The sequence below is a fragment of the Macrosteles quadrilineatus genome, unplaced genomic scaffold, assembly GCF_028750875.1.
Source record: "Macrosteles quadrilineatus isolate MER2022 unplaced genomic scaffold, UCM_ALF_1.0 Scaffold_1__1_contigs__length_201487025, whole genome shotgun sequence".
NCBI lineage: Eukaryota > Metazoa > Arthropoda > Insecta > Hemiptera > Cicadellidae > Macrosteles > Macrosteles quadrilineatus.
In genome coordinates this window covers 78,662,244-78,684,167 of record NW_026542594.1, presented here as the reverse complement: position 1 = coordinate 78,684,167, position 21,924 = coordinate 78,662,244, and the positions used below count along the sequence as shown (strand labels likewise).

Genomic DNA, 21,924 nt, shown 5'->3' with positions numbered 1-21,924 from the left:
CTGTGATCCTTGGCAGAAGAGACTCAGATGCGAGGGTTATGTCTGGGATCGTTCCCCTCATCCCGGGTCGCCGGAACGTTGGCGTGTTGCCCTCGTTGATTACAACGAGTCCGGCCCTGGCAGCAAAGTCCAGGATGTACTTCCCCCGGGAATTAGTGAGGGTCAGTCCCCACTCGACGGCCCTAGCATTGAAATCACCAGCCACGACCACTTATTTATTCCCTATTTAAATTGAATTAGTTTAACGAGTACTTAGGTTTGCTGCAATAGGGAGGGTAAACGGTTTTCTATGTTAATAGTTTAGTAATAAATAAATGCATTTTCCAAATTTGATCAAAGTATGTTTGAACAACCAAACTTCAACAGTTTACTTATTCTCCATAAGAATAACATAGGAATTTTAAATTTACAATTTTTTGGAATTTTCTTCGTAGCCCTTAGGCACAAAATTACGCTTTCATATACTAAATTATTTATTTTTTTAAGCTCTACTGAATGTTTTGAAAAAAATTGCCAAATTTTATGTTTTTTGGGTCAAAAATGGGAAAACCCAATTTTTTACCCCCATAAACCACATTCCCATAGTCTGATCATGCTGGTTTGCGAACTCGTTTGAATAAATGTAGGTTTACACATTTATACGAAATTTTGTCAAAATCAGATCATTTTTGCTTAAGTTATATATATATATGAATTTGAACGGATGGTGTTTTTGGCCTCCGGGGACCTCAAAACGAGAAAGTAAATCGGTGCCGGGTCCAGGTATTACCATGAGTACTACGGTAATAGCTTGTTCCCTATTTATGAAATTCGCTAAAAGCAAATCTCTTTATTTGGGACAGGCAAGGTATTGTTTGGGACCAGAAAAGTAAAAGACTTTGCAGTCTTAAACATGAATAAAAAAAATGTAGGTATCATTCAAAACATATGATTTTTCCAAATCATAGGCGATTTTTACACTTTAGCTGATTTTAAATACAGAGTCGTTACTGTATACAGAGTGAGTTTTGCATGATGATATGTTGTTTGTAATGATGTGTGCTCTTTGGAAATTGTCAATACATAAGTACATAATTTCTTTGCCAAGCTAAAGTTATGTGACAACATTTTACGATCACAAGCAGAAATAAACCAAATTAATGAGCCAATAGCAATAGATGCAGGGGTGAATCTAGAATCAGAATGACAAGCTGATAGTGTTCAGAGAAACCGGACAATGAAGAGAGTGGGAAGTGGGACAGGAACTGTGTTAATGGTGAGAGACACTAGACAAAGCTTGGGGCTCAATTCTCAATTACTTTAATACCTTGTGATCAAACGAATCTCGAGGATCCTCAGCCTTGCCTGAGTGAGGGAAAGTTACTACTGGAGAACATTGCGTTAGGCCAGTCATCTCACATGTAATGTGTTTTATTTCTATTTCAAAGGAATATTAATTTATCATTAGTGTATTCATTTATTTACGCTAAAAATAACTGGTTGATTATTTGGTCATGGAAAACATTCGGTTATCCCATCACTAATTTTGATCTAGTTTAGAGTTTCTAATAATAGTTACACGGAAAAGTCATTGTTTTACTGGAGTTTCCATAAAACAATGGCGGGGTTCAGCTATAAAAAAATTAAAAAATTGTTTTTACCTCTTGACTTGACAAAGAATCTATATATTTAATACACAGTTGTAACACTGTTTTCTCAGTAATTACTGGACCGATCTACAAGATTTATGTCTCAAATTAAAGGGGATAGTGTGTAGATTTGCCGAACTTCCTTAGAATTTACGTTTGTTCTAAGGGCTACGACCTACAGTCCTTTAAAGGTCGAGTCAATACAATTCATATTGAAGAATATAATACACAGTTTATAAATTATTCGTCAGCTGTTTAATGTTTGTCAGACATGTATTTGTTATTATTTTTATAACCTCACTTTCAGTATGCAATTATTAAACTTGGAGTTTCTGTTTATAAACACACGATTTTGATCAAGGAAAGTGTATTTGTTAACTTATTTTTGAAATGTTTTAGTTTTCCTGCAAAGTGATCTGAAGGAAAGTGGTAATTGTGTTTAAGTGTGAGTATGGAATGTGAAATAATACCCATAGTAGGGGACGGAAAATTATTGTTTTGATCAATATAATTTATTCTCTACAGCCACCAGAATAATCTTAAATATTGTACATATAATTGCTAATGAGTGAGAATCATACAAACATTTTATAGTAGGTGACGACTCTTACTCAAGATCAGTGTTAGACGTTCAGTGGTACCAAACTTTACCTTCTCGAGATGGCGAGTACGCTGGGATACGTGGAACTACAATATATCAGTGATTTTTTTTTCTAGTACACAGGGAAGTTGCTTGAGAAACTGTGACTTACGGAAACTTATTGTTTTGATCAATATAATTTATTCTCTATAGCAACCAGAACAATCATAGGGAAATCCGCTTGCAAGTTGTACAGATAATTGCTAATGATTGGTAAACATACAAACATTTTATCGTAAGTGATTAATCTTACTCAAGATCAGTGTTCGGCGTCCAAATTTTACCTTCTCGAGATGGCAAGTACGCTGGGATATTTGGAACTACAATTTATCAGTGAACTATATCCTAACTATATTTTTTTCGAGTAGGCCTACACAGGGAAGTTGCTTGAGAAACTGTGACACTTACGATTTCGGTTCTGGCGAAGAAGTATCTGACTTGATGTTTAATGGCAATGTTGACTCGGGTCATTATAGCGTTATAAAACTTTATCATTAACCCCAGGATGTGAAAAGTACAAAAAGAAAAAGAAAAGGTAATCATTAACCGGGCGTAAAGAGACATACAGAACAAAAAAAAACATGTAGAGAACCATCGAACTAAAAAGGTAAAGAGCAGTGATGGTGTTAAATGTGCTCTGGAAGTCCCTTCTAAAAAATACCATTTTTTTTAAATTGGGGTCGTTAGATTGGATTTGTCAGTACTGCAAATCTATGAATAATTTTGAGTCAGAACAGACTAACTGGGACACAAATATTTTTTCCTTATGTTGTCACAAGGGGAAGGTAAAATAAACTCCTTATCAACATTTTGAGTTTATGGAAAATCGTATCAACAGCGACTATAAAAAAAGTATTAAGGGTCAAAAGAGACAAAAAATTATTTGAGTAAAATATAATACAAATCTGCATTTGACATGGCCAGTTCTAAGTCTCACTTGAATCAACATCTTTCTGGTAGTGGTAGTCTACATAGTTTTAAAATCCACGACTCCTTTTCCATCAAATTGGACCGTTAATACCCTCTAACACTGAACAAAGTATGCCAACTTTATATATACGATGTAAACACAGCTTTTACTCACAGTATGGGTCAAAGATTCTTGAAATGCGACCAACTGCTGATGCGTGATTTACATGTAGGCTAAGTGACTATCTTTATTCCATACAACAAATGTAATGAAAAAAAACGACAAATATAGGAATATAGGCTACTTGAGCAAATTATCTAAATAGCATAAATAGATGCTTATTAGGTTATCAGCATTGCCCAGTTCGTATACTATTTATTTTTCAAATGAAACTCAAATTAATATAAAACATTCATTTGGTTAAAATAATATATCGGTTTGATTAACATAAAATAGTTTATACAGGCAAACTATCAGTTCTATTTCATGTAAAAAATTAAACAACCCCTAAATAAAATACAAAGATAAACAGTATTTGTTAATTATTATTTCTTTTATTGCTGACAATATTCCCGTGGCGGAGCACGGGCGGTTAACTAGTTTTGTATAAATGAACAAATGAATATAAATGAAAGCTTTTTTCTAAATGAACATATATAGGCAAACAATAAATTAAATGTTTTTGACTACTATAACCCAAATATTTTTACAAGAAAAAATACTATGGGTCAATCTGTATTTTTTGGGACCACTAAACCACTACCACCCAGCCAATCTAGCTGTTTGTGATTTAGGCAAGTTTATTTCTAAGAATAAGATTACTAACTAGCATACTTGGGAATAACGAATAGAAATTCTATCGAATAGCACTATTCGTTAGTTTTTTTGGCTAACTTCTATTTTATTCGTTCATTTTTAAATTAACTAACTAATAACTTCTATCAGTTACTTTTTACGGGACTAACTAATAACTTCTAACTAGTTAGAATTTTCAACTAACTTTCCCAATTATGTGGAAGCATCTCAAATACGGGTTATTTATTTCACGTGATCAGTGAGGGTTGCGTGAGGCCGTGAGAGGTCAGTGCCCTTGCAAACAACGCGGGGGGTGGGGAAAGAGAAAGTCAAAGTCCAGTTGCTTTGGAATGCAGTGGGCCTGTGGAAGGGTAGTGACGGCCATTATCAATAGGGATGTTGCGATACCACTGTCTTTCCGATACTTGGTATCGATACCGTATCGCAAAAAAGTATCGATACTGGCTCAGTATCGGAACCAAAGTATCGATACCATCAGTATCGTATCCATTCGATACCGGTGACGTCATATTCTGATTGTCTGATCTTCGATTAAAGTTCACTCGCTCCAGTACAGTACAGCCAATATAAAATTTCTATTCGAGCTGCTAAGACCTACTTAATTATGTAAAAAATTGATAAAATTAAAATTAACCAAACATAACCAACCTTTGTTTTCAATGATACCTTAAAGTAAAAGTTCAAGTATCTGTGGTTCTAACTCTAAGCCTATATCATTTAGGCCTATCTTTAAACAAAAACAATTTTATTACATTACCAACGCATACACACACATTTGTGTTTACCATCAGCCTAAATTGACAAACAATTTTGAAATAACTGTGCCATCTTTTTAATTTCTTTGATGTTTAATAGTCCATGGTTTCATTTTATTTGCCTAACACAACCTTGCTAACATTGATGTGTAATAAAAATAACTCTGCAACCAAACCCTTAAGTTTTACCATTGAAGTAAAGCCATTGACTATATATACCTACAGTACTGTAGGTATATATAGTCAATGGTTCTACTTATAGTTCTATGAATGAATAGTGAATCATAATTTACACAAACCACATATCAGACAAGCTAAAAAAAAAATATTTAATTGGGTTAAAGTCTGTTTCTTTTTTGGGTCACTGTTGCTCCAGCCTTGTAAAACAACCGCTCAGAAGGCGCGAGCGTAGCAATTTTACTCAGATTTGTCAGAAATGACCTTCCGATACTTACGATACGATACTGGCCCCTTGGTATCGATACCAAGTAAATATCGGAACAACCGATACCGATACGATACCAGCAGTATCGCAATAAAAGTATCGATACCTACTGGTATCGATAGTATCGCAACATCCCTAATTATCAACACCCCAAGCACTGATGGGTGGGAAGGGGAAATGTTTGTTTGTTGATTGATATATCATCTCAAACGTCAAAACATTGTCTTTAGTTGATGTTCATTATCTGACAAGTTTTGTGTCATTTGTATATGTTGTAGTAATTTAAATGTGACAATGTTTGATTAAAACACATAGTACCAGGGGACCGATCTTGCTCGAGGTGTTTGATTTGTTCAAGAGGTAAAAAATAGAGCTTATAAGCCTACAAATATTTTCAGTCTTACTACGATTAATTAAGTAGTAAAGTCAATTCGTTTTAGTTAGACATCCACTTATCCTCAATTTAGTCTACAAAACTTTTTAATCTGGACGATCAATCTATAAAATGTCCACAATAAGCTTCAATCAATATAAAACTCATGATACATAACATCTGTTATCTGACGACCGTTATTGCATTAAGTCACTGGGATCGTGGAACGTTGCAACTATAATTACGGGATGGTGTAATAACGCATCAATTCGTGCGGTGCATCGTCGAAAAATACAAATCTCCTTGGCCTTTCCTTTAGATTTTTAGTTCAATGTCAGTGTATATTGTTTTGCAGTAAAACACTTAATGTTTTTGAACAGTTGTAATTATCCCTTTGGTTAGTAAGACATCATACAATGCAATAGTATTATACAAGCAATTTTCAATAGCATTGAAATTGGAGGAAATCGTAGGAGCCATTTTTTAAATCATATCGTGCGCAATCTTTTCTCATATTATAGTATATATTAGTAACCAAGATGTGACATTAAAGAATACTTTAAAACAACTGCCCAACGAACAACTAATTTCTACTAAAACTAACTTTATTTTCTATCAGTTAGTTTTTCATCTAACTAATAACTTCTATCAGTTACTTTTTAAACTAACTAACTTATAACTTCTATCAGTTATTTTTTACAGGACTAACTTATAACTTCTAACTAGTTAGAATTTTTGACTAACTTTCCCAACTATGCAACTAGTTACAACAATCAACACAGCTGTAATCAGATGAAAACTATTTGAGCTACTGGATGTAGTAGGGGTATCAATACAAAATGTTTTATGTTTCTTATGACAGTTTTGCAGACTTTAAGGACGTCACCATTACTTTTGTGAAAACCTTGTGTAATTACCTAAATCAAATAGAACTGGGGGTCATATTTTGTATGATTAATTATATTTAGACTTTACTTTGAACCCCCAGTTTATTTTGTTTGTCAATTAATAACTTATAGACTAATGGTTGTCCAGTACCAAAAATATGTTAATGTAGAGGCTTCTCTATTTTCACCCCACGCTGTAAATAAAACATGTGATTAAAATTTCTTCCATTTGTTTTGATTTTCTGTTTATATTTTGTTCTTATTTTGTTACCAGCATGGCAACCCACAAGGCCCATGTTATTTTTTTTTATTTCAAATTCATTTGTTGGGATTATTTTTGAGCCCATTTTAATTTATAAAGGGATTCTGCACATTTACAGGAAAATATCTTTCTAACAGTGTGCGTAGATTTTCCCTGCGATGCACACGAGCTGAGAAAAAAGGCTATAAAGAAACATGCTCGCCTATTAATATATATAGATGGATAGATAGATAGATAGATTTTATCCAAAAATCTAAAGGACAAGTACCACACTGCTATCCGAGATGCAAAGAAGAGAAAAAACTAAGAACTCATTGAGAGGTCTACCAATAAGTGCAAGACTGCTGGGTCGGTAATAAACTCAGCAGCTGGGTAGTCCACGCAGAAAAATATGTCGGCGCTATCCCCTGATGACTACACTCCTACTTCTCTACGGTGATGGAAGAAATCTGTGAAAAAGTGAATGTGTCAAAAAGCAATGCTCATCAAATGGTGGCAAAAAGTGCTCAACCTGTGTTTGATTTTAAATTCACAATGGTATCAGAATTAGATGTTTTAAATGTGATTCTATCGTTAAAAAATTCTGATACCAGAGATGCGTATGGGTTAACGAGTAATTTATTGAAAAATGTTTGCTCTGTTATTTTAAGTCCTTTCACTTATTGTATCAATCGCTGTCTCATTGAGGGTGTTTTCCCATCTTTTATAAAATTGTCAAGGGTTGTCCCGGTGTACAAAAAAGGGGACAACAATTTGTCTTGCAGTTACCGACCCATTTCATGTATTTCTACAATGGCTAAAATTATGGAAAAAATAGTCAAATACCCCCGCCGCAGCAAACCTGCAGGCTAAGCGAATTTCCATTTGCCTTATTGGATTTACACTAAAATGTCTCCTTAAAAATATCACATTTATTCCCTACTAGCTGTGTGCCCGTTCTACGCACGGGGATCTTATCATAGTCAGTTAAAACCTTCTTATATAAAGCACAGCAGTTGGTTTGCATACTTTCAGATATGCTGACAAAACTATTCCTTCGCAAATACAGTATCTGACAGTTTCAAGCCAAAACTAATGCTTCGCAATTAAATGTCACCCGGATCTTGTTGGTCCATGTCCATATGTTATATCCAATGATTAAACTAAATAAACGGTATCAGCATTCTCTTTATCATGTGTAAGCGGTGAGAGTAAATATACGGAAATGGGATTTGTACAATTTTGTTCAGAATTTAAAGGACTATAACATAATGGTTAAAAGTATTTAAGGTACTACCTCAACCTCTTAATTTAACACTTTATTCGGGTTGACATTTTCATTATCAAGGCGCTCTTGCCCTTTCCGTGAAACATTGAGAAACAAGGACATTAATGCGTTACCATCATACATACACACAAAAACACCAAACTTAATTAGGGAATCTGCTACGCTTTAAGCATAAAAAGGTACATATAAAATTAGTACTTGAAATCTTTGTTAATGCCATAAAATTCGATCATAACAATTTATATTTGCTTGGACCGGAGATGACTCGAAATTCTGTCAAAATGCTATCTGAATCGGTTTGCTATATGAAATGAAGTACAGTAGGCCTACTATAGACGATTGAGATTGGTAATTTGTAATAAAAATTACCAAAATAGGCCACGAACTATTGATACATAAACAACGTTCAAAGCGTTTGAACAATTCATGATGGTTTGCTGAATAAATGTTTTACTAAAATGCGTTATAGTTTTCTTAGCATAACATTTTGGAATCCAGACAGAAAAAGCAAAAATTATACAGTTAAGACATCAATTAAATTGAATAGGCCTACGCCTGTAATAAATAAGGTGCAACACCAACGATAACTAATTTGTAAATTACTGTGATGTGTTGGTACGTAAAAATGATTCTTGCTGCTACTAAAGGTTAAAAGGAAAAGAACCAGTACCGTACCAAAAACCAACGTTTACAGTTAAGAACTGTAGTACAGCCGACCAATTATATGCGTTAATCAAGGTTATTGATCTCTTGGTTTTGGATTTTCTCATAAAACGTTATCGGCAATCAAAGTTATTTCCCATTAATTGCTTTATTTGTACACAACTCTTAATGTAAATTTATCGGTGTCAGTTTGAAAAAAAAAACCTTATACAACATAACTTTCTGTTATTTAATAGATTACGTATTCTCTAAACAATGGTTGCTGGTATACAGACTGTCCCAAAAGTCCCGGACCGGTTTAGTATTTTCTAAACGACAACAGATAAATCAATAAGATTTTGCACATCAACACCACACTCAAAAATCTACTTTTTTAAGGAACTATCAATTTTCTGTCATATCATGGGGACGTCCCGCAAGGAGTCAGAAGGAAATCTTAAATAGAAGCATAGGTTGATATGCACATCAAATTAAAGACCTTTACTAGTAGATTACAATGCCGTAAATTCAAGCTCAAAAGAACGCCTGAGTAAAAAATGGCAGCCGTTCAAAGATTTCTTGAACCTGCCATTTTGAATCTTTGAACGACTGCCATTTTTTACTCAGGCGTTTTTTTTAGCTTGAATTTACGGCATTGTAATCTACTAGTGAAGACCTTTAATTTGATGTGCATATCGACCTATGCTTACGTTAACAATTTTTTTTCCGATTCCTAGGGCTGTGCCCCCAAATGCAAATTAAATTAATCTTTGAGCCACTGTCATTCTTGACATGGTTGTCCGTTTGAGTTCAAATTTGCGGCATTATATTCTGCTAGTAAAGACCTTTAATTTGATGTACATGTCAACCTATGCTTCTATTTAAGATTTCCTTCTGACTCCTTGCGGGACGTCCCCATGATGTGACAGAAAATTGATATTTCCTTAAAAAAGTAGATTTTTAGGTGTGGTGGTGATGTACCAAATCTTATTGATTTATCTGTTGTCGTTTAGAAAATATTAAACCGGTCCGGGACATTTGGGACAGTCTGTATATATTAACATTATAAGGAAATGTGACAAAAATCACACAACGTTGGGTTTTTGGACGTTTATAATTTTATTTCTTAAGTACCTAGGTAGGCCGTGTATTCTATGGAAAAGTACCGGTATCAAGGATCGTTGTCTGTCGAAAGGGTTGTTATAAATAATTGGGTAAGCATACGTACCACACGTACCCAAGAGAAGGGCTATGGGCCTATTGGCTGTATGGTCCAGCGATTGCATCACACGGTGAGTAGGAACTATTGACTTTATATAGTCAATGGTAGGAACAGAAAGTGACACATTGGAAAATCGAGTTCAGCATCATCCGTATAAACCTCTGTTACAATCACCCACTGCAGTTGTAATTTTTTGCTTTACACTTTACACAACCGCCATTGAAGAGCCGTCAATGAGTGGAACATTGTTTCTAAGCTATTGGCGACGGTCATTAGTAAATTTAAGTTTCCCAGCCGTATACAACACTGATTCAATCTTGATTCAATGTCTTCTTTCTGTTTATCAAAACTCCAAAACAATTTTATACACATATTTCTGGTTCCTGACCTGGATGATGCCTAGTTATTTAATTTACGGTTACACTATATTATTCCACTTGCGATTAATTAAATCCTTTATGTAATAAAAACGTTTTTAATCTCACTTGGATGGGATTTGCCTTCAAAACGTGATCGGAAATGGTTGAGGTGTTTGTAAACAACATTTGTAAACATTTCAGTGACAGCTAGAAAAAATAACCTTGATCCGAACAGCTGTTCGTTGTTTCATAGATGATTATGTGATACAAATTGGAAGAAAACTTGACAAAAATCGCACAAAACTGCATTTTTGGACGGCCGTAATTTTAATTACAAAGTAGTGAGACCATATTTTAATGGCTAAAGACACTCTCGCCAATCCAGTGAATACATTAAAATGACTTGGGTCTTGATAGGTACTCTCGTTTTCCTGGAGAAGATTGCGTAAAATACCATCTTGAGTGTGTCAGACAGACAGAAATTTAGATGAGACTTGTTTCGGCTTCTTTAATGTATAAAACGTAAAAATAACCTAAAATTGTATGATTCTGAGCAATGTACAGACAAAACTCTAATTTTATTTATATAGATTTAAATAGAATCAGTTTAACTCATACTTAGGTTTGCTGCAACAGGGAGGGCAAAAGTGTTTTTATGTAAAATGTTAATAGTTAGTAAGAAATAAAAACATTTTCCAAATTTGGGCAAAAAATGTTAATAAACAATCAAACTACAACAGTTTACTTATTCTCCATAAGAATAACATGGGAATTTAAAATTTACAATTTTTTGGAATTTTCTCCGTAACCATTAGGTGCATTATAACGCTTCAATATACTAAATTATTTGTTTTTTTAAGCTCTACAAAATAGTTTGGAAAGAAATTGAAAATTTTTATGTTTTTTGAGTCAAAAGTGGGAAAAACCCATTTTTACCCCATAAAACCCCGTTCCCATGGTCCGATCATGCTGATTCGCGAACTCGTTTGAATAAACGTAGGTTTACACGTTTGTACCAAATTTCATCAAAATCGGATCGTTTTTGCTCGAGTTATCGCGCTAACGGACACATTTACAGGGTGGCTGGTCATAAGTGTTACAAAATTTTTTTGGCGTAAGTATAAAGTAAATGCAGTGTAATGATGCATATAAAAGGTTCCAAGTCCAAAAATTAGCTTCCCAAAGAATTATTTTATGTTTTTCAAAAATAACTATGTTTTCAAACTTAATACAGCTATTTCTCAATTACCGGTAAATGGATTTGAGTAGACAATGTCATTTTCGTGTTCTACATTAAATTTTGAATAAGAATAATAGAAAATGACGGAGGATCAGTTGTAAAAACCCCATTGTAAATAGATTCAAAGATAAAAATTAAGATGTTTCATAAAAATTTAAAAAACATTGGTCTATTGTATTTGTTCACACCCTGTATACAAGAAAGTGGCCGATTATGTTAAAAACTGCGCCATTTTATAAGCTTTCTAACCATATGCTACACTATTGAGGTTTAGATATTCTGTTGTTTGTTTTAGTGGTTTGAATACCAGAAAACAGGGTGTCTTTAACATTTAAAACATAGAAAGCCGGCATGTATTAAGCAAAAGTTGTATTTTTGTTTCAGCTTGAACAGTAAAAACAGTAAAAAAGTTCCCTGTTTTCTGGTATTCAAACCACTAAAACAAACTACAGAATATCTTAACCTCAATAGTGTAGCATGTGGTTAGAAAGCTTATAAAATGGCGCAGTTTTTAACATAATCGGCCACTTTCTTGTAAAGCCCTGCACACACCAGAGCGATACTCCGTGCGATACTGGAGCGGGCGCGATACTTTTTCTTGGAAATTCTCTTGCGATACCAGTGGTCCGTGCGATACCATGGAGCCTTATGGAGCCGCACACACCAGAGCGAACCGCGATACGCGATACCGAGGCGAATGCGATACCGTAGCGATAGTATCGCGGTAACGCTGCATGCACTGTTTGCAGCGCTGTATCGCGGCGATACCAATGTGGCCAAACTATGAACTACTCAGTTTCTTCTGTTCTCTGCAATTTTCAAGTAAGAAAACACTACTTTATTTATGTGCTTCTTGACTTATGATTTTATTTTACAAGATCTTAAACCAACGATGCTGGTACCTTCAGGTCAAGTAACATTAATGACAAAAAAGTAACTAACTACAGTATTACAAAACTACATGATGTATCAAATGAAAATTAAAGATACTTTATATAGAATTTATAAAGGTATGAGATTTGACCAAAAATGTATCTATATACATTTACAGAAAAGAACAAACTGTATTATAGCAAATCATGTTAACTTTTCATTAAATCACGTTTTAGCAACTAGAAATTTAGAATAGGGTTCGTCTTTATTATTTGTTATCAAGCTAAGTTTTTCTGAAGAATTTACAATAGAATTCCCAAGCATTCACTCATCTTGGATTTATTAATTATTTTAACACTTAAACATTTGTTTTGAATTAACAATAGTTTTTCCAGTGCCGCTGTCAATCCTAAGTTGGGTGATTGCTGACAGAATAAAGTATTTAATACTGGTTTGATGATGATTCAAATTACTGCGTTAATAGTTCATACAATATTGTATTAGCTACAGCACAGCATTGAAGAGGTTTTGCTAGTCAGACTAGACGGACTAGAGAGATGTTAGGTACTGAGTTGATCCGTCAATTAAGTAAAAAATATATCTACCAGTCCTAAGTGATTGCTAGCCGTTCTTCAGCACTCGCTTCATGGTAGTGGGTACTTTCCTTTTCGATAATGCCAGCAATCAAACTCAGTAACTCGTAAAACATTCCTAATTCATTCTAAAATATATGTAGAATCTTTTTTCATCTTTTCTCAACTGGGACATGAATGTATGGTACTCGCCAAATTGCAACCGTTCTTTATTGATGTCGTGTACCCACATTTTCCTTGCTCTTTCATCTTCTAGCACGGCTAGTAACAGCAACTCTTCTTCGTCAGACGATGTCATAGGTTTAAGTTTACACACTACACAGAGTACAGTATACAAACACTAACTATAAAACAACACTTTTATAACAACTAGAGAGTCTCACAATCACCGCACCCTACGCTCTGAGGTGTACTGGCTTTCCCGCGCGTCCCTTTCCCGCTCTGGTGTGGAAGCACCGCTTTTCGCTGCGATATTATCGCCCAAGTATCGCAGATAAAATTCTAGGAATAGTATCGCGCCACTCCAGCGATAAAGTATTGCTCCGGTGTGTACAGGGCTTATACAGGGTGTGAACAAATACAATATACCAATGTTTTTTTAAATTTTTATGAAACATCTTAATTTTTATCTTTGAATCTATTTACAATGGGGTTTTTACAACTGATCCTCCGTCATTTTCTATTATTCTTATTCAAAATTTAATGTAGAACACAAAAATGGCATTGTCTACTCAAATCCATTTACCGGTAATTGAGAAATAGCTGTATTAATTTTGAAAACATAGTTATTTTTGAAAAACATAAAATAATTCTTTGGGAAGCTAATTTTTGGACTTGGAACCTTTTATATGCATCATTACACTGCATTTACTTTGTACTTACGCCAAAAAATTTTGTAACACTGATGACCAGCCACCCTAGAATTTGAACAGATGGTGTTTTTGGCCTCTAAGGACCTCAAAACGAAAAAAAAAAATCGGTCCCGGGTCCAGGTCTTACCATGAGTACTACAGTAATAGCTTATTCCCTATATGGGAAATTCGCTAAAATCAAGTATGTAATTTTTTTGAACATAGTAATCTGTTTAGTAACTGTCAATTTGCTTATAGGTTAGGTCTTTCATCAACTTTAGCGGTGGATCATGTTGTAAATAATATTTTTAATGCTTTAGAGGATAGATGCTTTGCTCATATCACCTTATCTGAGCAAAGCGTTTGACTGTGTTAATAATCCCTTTCTTGTAGTCAAATTGCTCACTATGGTTTTCAATTATTTTTAATCCTTATGAATGATTTATCTGTTAATGTTTCTTGTAGTGATGTCACAATCTATATGCGGACGACACAACACTGTTTTGTAGCCACAGTGACTTTGGGCAGTTGCACTGCCTAACAGAAAAGGCCTTAGGTGAATCGACAGAGTGGTTCTCTGTGGAATGAACATATTACATATTTGGTTGGTAAAATTAATTCAGGCTTGTTTGTTTTGAGATCAATGGCTTATCTCTGTGATAAAGCTGTGTTAAAATTGATATACCACTCGCTTATAGAATGTCATATTGGCTACGGAATCGAAATTTATGGTGGGACAGCACAAAAAAATTTGAAAAAGGTTTTAAAACTACAAAAACAGGCCATTAGAGTTATTGAAAAATTTTAGAACAAGAAGTCGGTGAAAAAGTACTTTAAAGAAATGAAAATTTTTACAGTGTACGGTTTGTATATTTTTAAAACTATTCGGCATGTTTATAAAGATAAAAACACTGAAGTATCCCATAAATACAATACAAGGTGGAAAAATCTTACTGTAAAAAGTCATCATCGTCTGAAACTTTCAAAAATGAAGCCTTCGTATATTGGCAATTTATTCATAAGAAGTTTGCCTGCCTTAATAAAAAAAGATCAAAACAAACCCAATTTTTTGAAAAAGCTAAAATCATTCTTAATTAATCTGGCTCCCTATAGTATAGATGAGTTTATAAATCAAAAATGAATTAGCTGTCCATTCTAAAATAATTGTCAAATTTATGGTTAAGCCATTTAGATTAAGTTTTATAACTAATGTTGTATGCTTTGACACTATTCATGTATATAAAATGTATAAAGTGAATAAAGATAATTTGATTTGATTTGATTCTGCAAATGGCTTACTTTTAAATGTTGACAAAACTGACAATTTATTGGTTTCAACCCATGATATCTGTGATTTTAGTTCTGTTAAGCTTTTAGGTATATATATTGACTATAGGCTATCTTGGCAGCATCATATTTATTTTCTCTGCACAAGGTTATCCGGAGTCAAATGTTTATTAAGCAGTTTAAGGAATCGTGTTACTAATAGCTATTTGAAATTAGCCTATTTTCCATTTTTTGAGAGCATCATAAGATTTAGTATTGTGATTTGGGGTAATGGAGTAGGTACTGGCATAAAAAGTCATTAGAATTGTTACCGGTGCAATTAATTAATGACTAATAAACTTGTCTATATTGTCTATTGTCTATTGATAGATAACGATTATTTGTAATAGTTGCAACTGTTGGTTTTGCAATTTTACATCAACTCTCTTTGGAAAAATGTCATGCTGTCTATCCAAGTAAAAACAAGGGAGTAAAAAAAGTAATCTCAATTCATTCTTTTAATAGAAATAAAACTGTTTAGTTCATTATTATATGTCCAATGTCAAAATATTCCATACATTACCTGAATTAAAAACTCTTTCAGTACCTATTTGATATTACAGTATCAATCACACAAAAAAAAGTTTGAAATTTGTAGGCATTGAAAAGGTATACAAATAGTATATTTCATCACTAGGGCCTAAAATTGCTCTTTTTGACCCGATGTTAGAATAAGAATAAGAATAAGAATGCTTTATTGCCATTACACTGGTTTACATGCATGGCACAGTCAAGGAAATATCTTAGAACTAAAGGTTTTAACTAAGGTTTAATTTAACATCGTTTATAAAGTCTATTTCTCTATATGGACACAGGTTTAACAGGTAGTTTTTAAGTACTATTTTAAATTTAAAACAATTAAAACATCTTATTCTATTAGGTAACATATTATAATACTGTTTGGATTTTTCAATAAAACTAGTAGCTGTGGTGCTGTATCGACACTGTCTAGATATAAAATTGCAGCGGTTTCGTGTGTTGTAACTGTGTACATTTTCATGTGTGTCTGTTTTACTAAAACTATTTTTTGCAAACACAAGGCAGTCTAAAATATACATTGCTTGTAAAGTTAAAATATTAGCCTCCCTAAATAATGGTTTACAGTGTGTTCTAAAATCAACATTGTACATGATTTTTATTGCTCGTTTTTGCAATGACAAAAGTTTTTTTTAATAATTACTACCTCCCCATACAATTGTTCCATAACTTAGATGGGAATGTATATGTGCATAGTAAATGCATTTCAAGGTATTAAAATCTACACTGTTCTTAAGCATGTTTATTATAAATATTCCTTTGTTAAGTTTTTTAGCTGTATAATCAATATGAACTTTCCACTTTAAGTTAGATTCTATAAAAACACCTAAAAATTTTACACAATTTTTATTATGCCTATTATTAAAACTAATACATAAATCTTGAGTTTTTTCTACATTTAAAAACAATTTATTGGCCTTACACCAGTCTTCGATTAAGCTATCTGCTTTGTATGCCATTACTGTTGAATTTAGCAAATTCTCACTTTGAATTTGTATTGCTAAATCATCTGCAAAAAGATAAGGCTTAACATTGAGGTTTAGAATATTTTTAGGCAAATCATTAATGCTGATGCATAATGATAAAGCATACTGGGCCCAAAATTGAGCCCTGTGGGACACCACGTAACACCTCTTTATAATCAGAAAAAACACCATTGCAATAAACACTTTGATATCTTTTATACAGATATGATTCAAAAAATTTTAAAATATTTTCTTCAAACTTATAAAAGGCAAGTTTTTGTAGTAGTAGATCATGGGACACAGTGTCAAAAGCTTTTTTCATATCATAAAATTTCAACGATACATTATTTTGCATTTCTAACTCATCTAAACAATAAGAAATTAGATTCTGAACTGCATCTTTAGTTCCTCTATTTGCTCTAAAACCAAATTGACTAAAATTAAATAGATCATTTCCTTCAAAATACGATACAACTTGGTCATTTATCAAACTTTCAAAAACTTTACTAATAACAGGAATAATACTGATGGGTCTATAGTTATTTAAATCTAATCTATCACCGGTTTTATGTACAGGAATTACTTTAACACATTTTAAACAATCAGGATATATACCCTCAACAATACAAAGATTAAATAAATAAGTTAGTACTTCAACTACATACACTGCAGCCATTTTCATAATATCTGAGTTTAATCCATAAACATCTAGACATCTACTACTACTTAGCCTATTAATTTTCTCAAATACCTGTTCAACAGAAAATGGTTTTAATTTAAAACTAATATCTGTCATTGTGTCCATACCCCTCAACACATTAATATAGACCTCAGAAGATTTGTTCGATGTAGATAAATTATTAATCAAATTGTTTACAGAGTCTAAGAAATGGTTATTTAAAGATTGAGGGTCGAGAGAATTTTTACTTTTGCTTTTTCTATTGACACTAACTTTTTTATTTATTATACTCCACATTTCTTTCGACTTATTCTTTGCTGTAGATATTTTGTTTGAGTATAATTTACTTTTGCTTCTTTAATAAGTTTTCTGTATGTTCTTTTAGTTATCTTATATTCCTCTTTGCATGTTTTATTACCTGTCATTTTAAATTCATCCAAAAACTCAATACATTTTTGTTTCAAACACTGCAATTCATTTGTATACCAACGGTTGTCATATTTATCCTCACTACTCTTATCTGCTACCAATTTGATTGGCATTGTAAAATCTAAAACACTTTAAAAAAATACTCAAAAACAGGTCAAATTTCTCATTTAATGTTTCTAATGAATAAACACTAAGCCAATTTACTTTACTTAAATTTGAACATAATAAAACACCACTCATTTTATTAATGGGCCGTGAGATCTTAAAACTATTTTGCCCATTCATACACCTGGAATGTAATCTAGTAGATAACATAATTGCATAGTGATCTGATACAAGGGTGGGAACAACACAACCAGTCCTGTTATCTCTGTGAATGTTGGTTGCAATGTTATCAATACAAGTTCCAAGTTTGACAATTTTACCTTTTCTCATATTAGGCCTAGTGATTTCTAATGTAACCAAATGTAGATTAAAAGCATTAAATGTATTAGTTACTTCTTTTCGTTGATTACAGTCAATATCAAGGAAATCCACATTAAAATCACCACATAGAATAATATCAACATTAAGCTTATTTACTAACATTAAACATTCAAACAAAATATTTAAAAATTCCTTAAGATATTTTTTGTTTGGTCTGTAAATACAAATACAAACCAACTTTCAATTGCACCTAGTAGCTTCAGTTAAGTTTTACGATTGAAGCGAAGTTGAGGCTGGAAAATGAGCAAGGGTTGAAAAGACACTTTTTGCCTGTGTGATGAACTATATTTTCATATTGCACCATTATTTGAACAAACTATGTTACAAAACCAAATAGTTTTCATTAAAAGTAATCTCTCAAAACTACTTCTACCAAGTGTGTTCAATTTAATTTGCTAATGGAAACAAGTAGCTGATTAGTAAGTAAGTGATTCGATTGTTTTGTCTATTACGACTTTGTTAGTTTACATTATACTATCGATAGTCAAATCATTTACAATAGGGCAACAATAAACTACAATCGATTAAATAATCGATACATACTTTTGATACATGCGATTGTTTACAATTCAAATTTATAACTGAGTTACTCCCCAAGGAGTAAAAATCCTACTTTAGACCTGTAATGCAGGCATTTAAAAACGGCTGTTTTTGCTGCAATATGACAAAAATAATTTTTTAATACAGTTGTTGGATGATGCACAGTAGTTCAATCTGCTTTCAAGTTTCAAGTTTAATCAACTGTTTGTCTTTGTGCCAATTATTCTTGTGATTGTTCATGTGAAACAGCTTGGTAAAAATTATAATTTGTTTTAGTTTAGTCCTTATTAAGGAATATCTCCTTCAATTTTGTAGTAATTGTAAATTTGTATTAAGCGTTAGCTTGGACGATAGATAGAACTAGAAATTCCATCTCCGTGTCAAAGTCATTACCAGGTTAAGAAATACAATGGACCTGGTTGAATTAAGCCACTGTAGAGTGTATCTATTTAATATATAGTGAACAGAGAAATAATTGTGAGAATGGACCTTTTTCTCATACGTAATTGTAAATAGATGTAGCTAATGTGAATTCAAATATTAAATGCATAAATTTGGAACATTGATCACCAGACCACAACCATTTGGTAAACCTAATAAATTACATAATTAATTACTAATTCATTGCCCTAGCATACACCCTTTCGTCAACCCCTACTATATTATCTACTCATTCTAATGGTACTCATCCAATAGGATTATTTTCTGCTGGCGCCACACACTACACTGTTCTCCGTCGTCTGTTTGCGCGGTTGAATCTTTTGGCTGTGCGCGTACCTAGTCTAGTTGCGTCCACGTGGCCTTACGTGTTGCACTTGTGTCTTGTAGCGAATCGCTACAATCAAAATTACTGATTTATTTTGAATACAACCATTTATATAAATCTAGTCAATTTTGTAGAACAACTTAATGTAACCTACACCATCTTTTATGTTACATCAACTATCTCATAAAATTTAGGAGAGAAAATATACTGTATAAATACTGTAGCGTATTCTGTGAGTGACGAGTGAACTATGTTCATTTTGAATAAAAAATAGCCTGCAGCTGGTTCATATAGATGGCATGTCTATTTAGTATCCGTAAATCGATGGCGTAAGGTATCAGCATAAGAGAATTAACTTGTTAGTTCTGTACGGTGTACTGCAGAGGTTGTGTTTTGTTTACAATTTTTTTCTAGTTATTTCTGTCTTTTAAAATCTTGTTTAACCAAATAATATGATCTAATCATAAACAATAAATCGTCCCCTAGTTATATAACCAAACAGTAAAGCACTAATCAAGAAATTAACCCTAAAATAATAGAAACAAAATTTTGTCGACACTAGCGCCCAGTGTCACCGTATATGAACTAGACATGAAAAACAAGCTTCACAATTTTTCAATGGAATGAGAAGTCTACTTGTGTTGGTAAGTCTACGGTATCAGTTTGCATTCACATTAAGGGTAATTTTATTTCAGCTTTGAATATTCAAACAAGTGTGTGAAAGCTATTTAACTGATTGCAGAGAAAAAGACAGCAGAGGCGGAGGATCGACAGGTCAATGATTGGAGAACCAACCAACTTCCAACACACGGGGCACATCGGCTCTGGAGACGTTGAGGTTGGCAACAGCAGATTGCGAGCCATCCAGAGTCAGATGCAGAGCAAGGGTGGCTACGAAACCTCCTTCACCACTCTCAAAGTGAGCATTAGAACAAGAGAGTGAAGATATTTAAGGGTTGTCTATAAATCGAGGTCTCCATCTACTTCATTCATGTTCAATGGACTTTAATAGTTGCATGCTGTAGACAAAAGAAATATAATTACTGAACACGGTTCATACTTGACAGGAGCATAGATTTTCCTTCACACCGTTTTTGGATAGTACAACAATGAGTCTACACCACATAGGGGTGGGAACCGAAAATAATCATCAAGGATGAAGGGCTCAGATTTGAACCAGCTTGCTAGTGGAGATCTTAATTTACGGACAGCCTTCATTATTAAATGCTAAAATATCCTGAGCCACCATTGAAATCATAAGATTCTTGACCAACAGAGCACCTACGGTACCTTATTCTCATTTCAACGCACGTCTGGTATACTTATATGGGCACATTTTAATTCTTTACTTATATAAAAAAAAAATGGGTTAACCCTTTGAGGTTGAACGCCGAGTATAGTTCGGGAGCGTTTCATACTTTTTCACAAAGTCCAACGGTTAAAATCTATATATATAAAAGGCAAAGCCCTCACTGACTGACTCACTCACTCACTCATCACTAATTCTCCCACTTCCCATTTACCTAGGAGGCTGAAATTTGGTACACTGATTCTTTAGGCATTAAATAGGAAAACTAAGTTGTTTTTATTCTGATCGGACTCTCGGGCTCCGCCCCAGTGGCTCTGGAGTTTCCCGTGTTAACCTTATGAGTACTCATATTTAAATGGAATTAATGAATCTTAACAGCTGTTTCAATTAAACAAGTTGGTTCTGTACTATGATGTGCAATGGCATAAAAGTTACAAGGATTACCAACAGGGTGCAGCACTGTTTTTTTTTTTTTTTAATATTAAATAAACAGAACGTTTCACAAGGTCCAAATTTCATAAAGTCCAAAACTATAACATTGAAATAATCACCGTTTCACAATGTACAAATTTCACAAAGTCCAATGTTAAAAAAATCAAATAAACAGAGCGTTTCACAAGGTCCAAATTTCATAAAGTCCAAAACTATAATATTCAAATAACCACTGTTTCATAATGTCCAAATTTCACAAAGCCCAACGTTAAAATATCAAATAAACAGAGCGTTTCACAAGGTCCAAATTTCACAAGGTCCAACGGTACAGTCTGGGCCAGAAGTCTCTACAGTGGTTGCCACGGTCAGATAGCAGGCACCGTCCGCCGGCGCTCAACTACTGATTACTGATTACTCCCTGTTGCAGCAAACCTAAGTACGGTACTTGTTAAACTAATGCTATTTAAATAGGGAATAAATGTGATAATTTTAAGGAGATATTCTAGTGTAAATCAAATAAGGGAAATGGAAAATCGATTAGTCTGCAGGTTTGCTGCGGAGGGGGTGAATACCACTACTTTACACTCTTTACAACGTATCTACAGACCCACAATGATGTTTTGTGTCGCGTGGCAACAACACTAGGTAGTGTAGTGCCTACATACCGAACCACGGCAACCTCTGCAGCGACT

General features: G+C 33.5%; 1 protein-coding gene across 2 annotated transcripts in view; it reads left to right on the top strand.

The window, feature by feature from the left end:
• Nucleotides 1-21,924, top strand: part of LOC128983642 (CDC42 small effector protein homolog) — a 49,091-nt gene that overhangs the window by 18,366 nt on the left and 8,801 nt on the right. For both annotated transcript variants that reach the window (XM_054403012.1, XM_054403011.1), the window contains exon 3: nucleotides 20,234-20,410. In XM_054403012.1, the coding sequence (XP_054258987.1) occupies nucleotides 20,234-20,410 (177 nt within the window). The remainder of the gene's footprint in view (nucleotides 1-20,233; nucleotides 20,411-21,924) is intronic.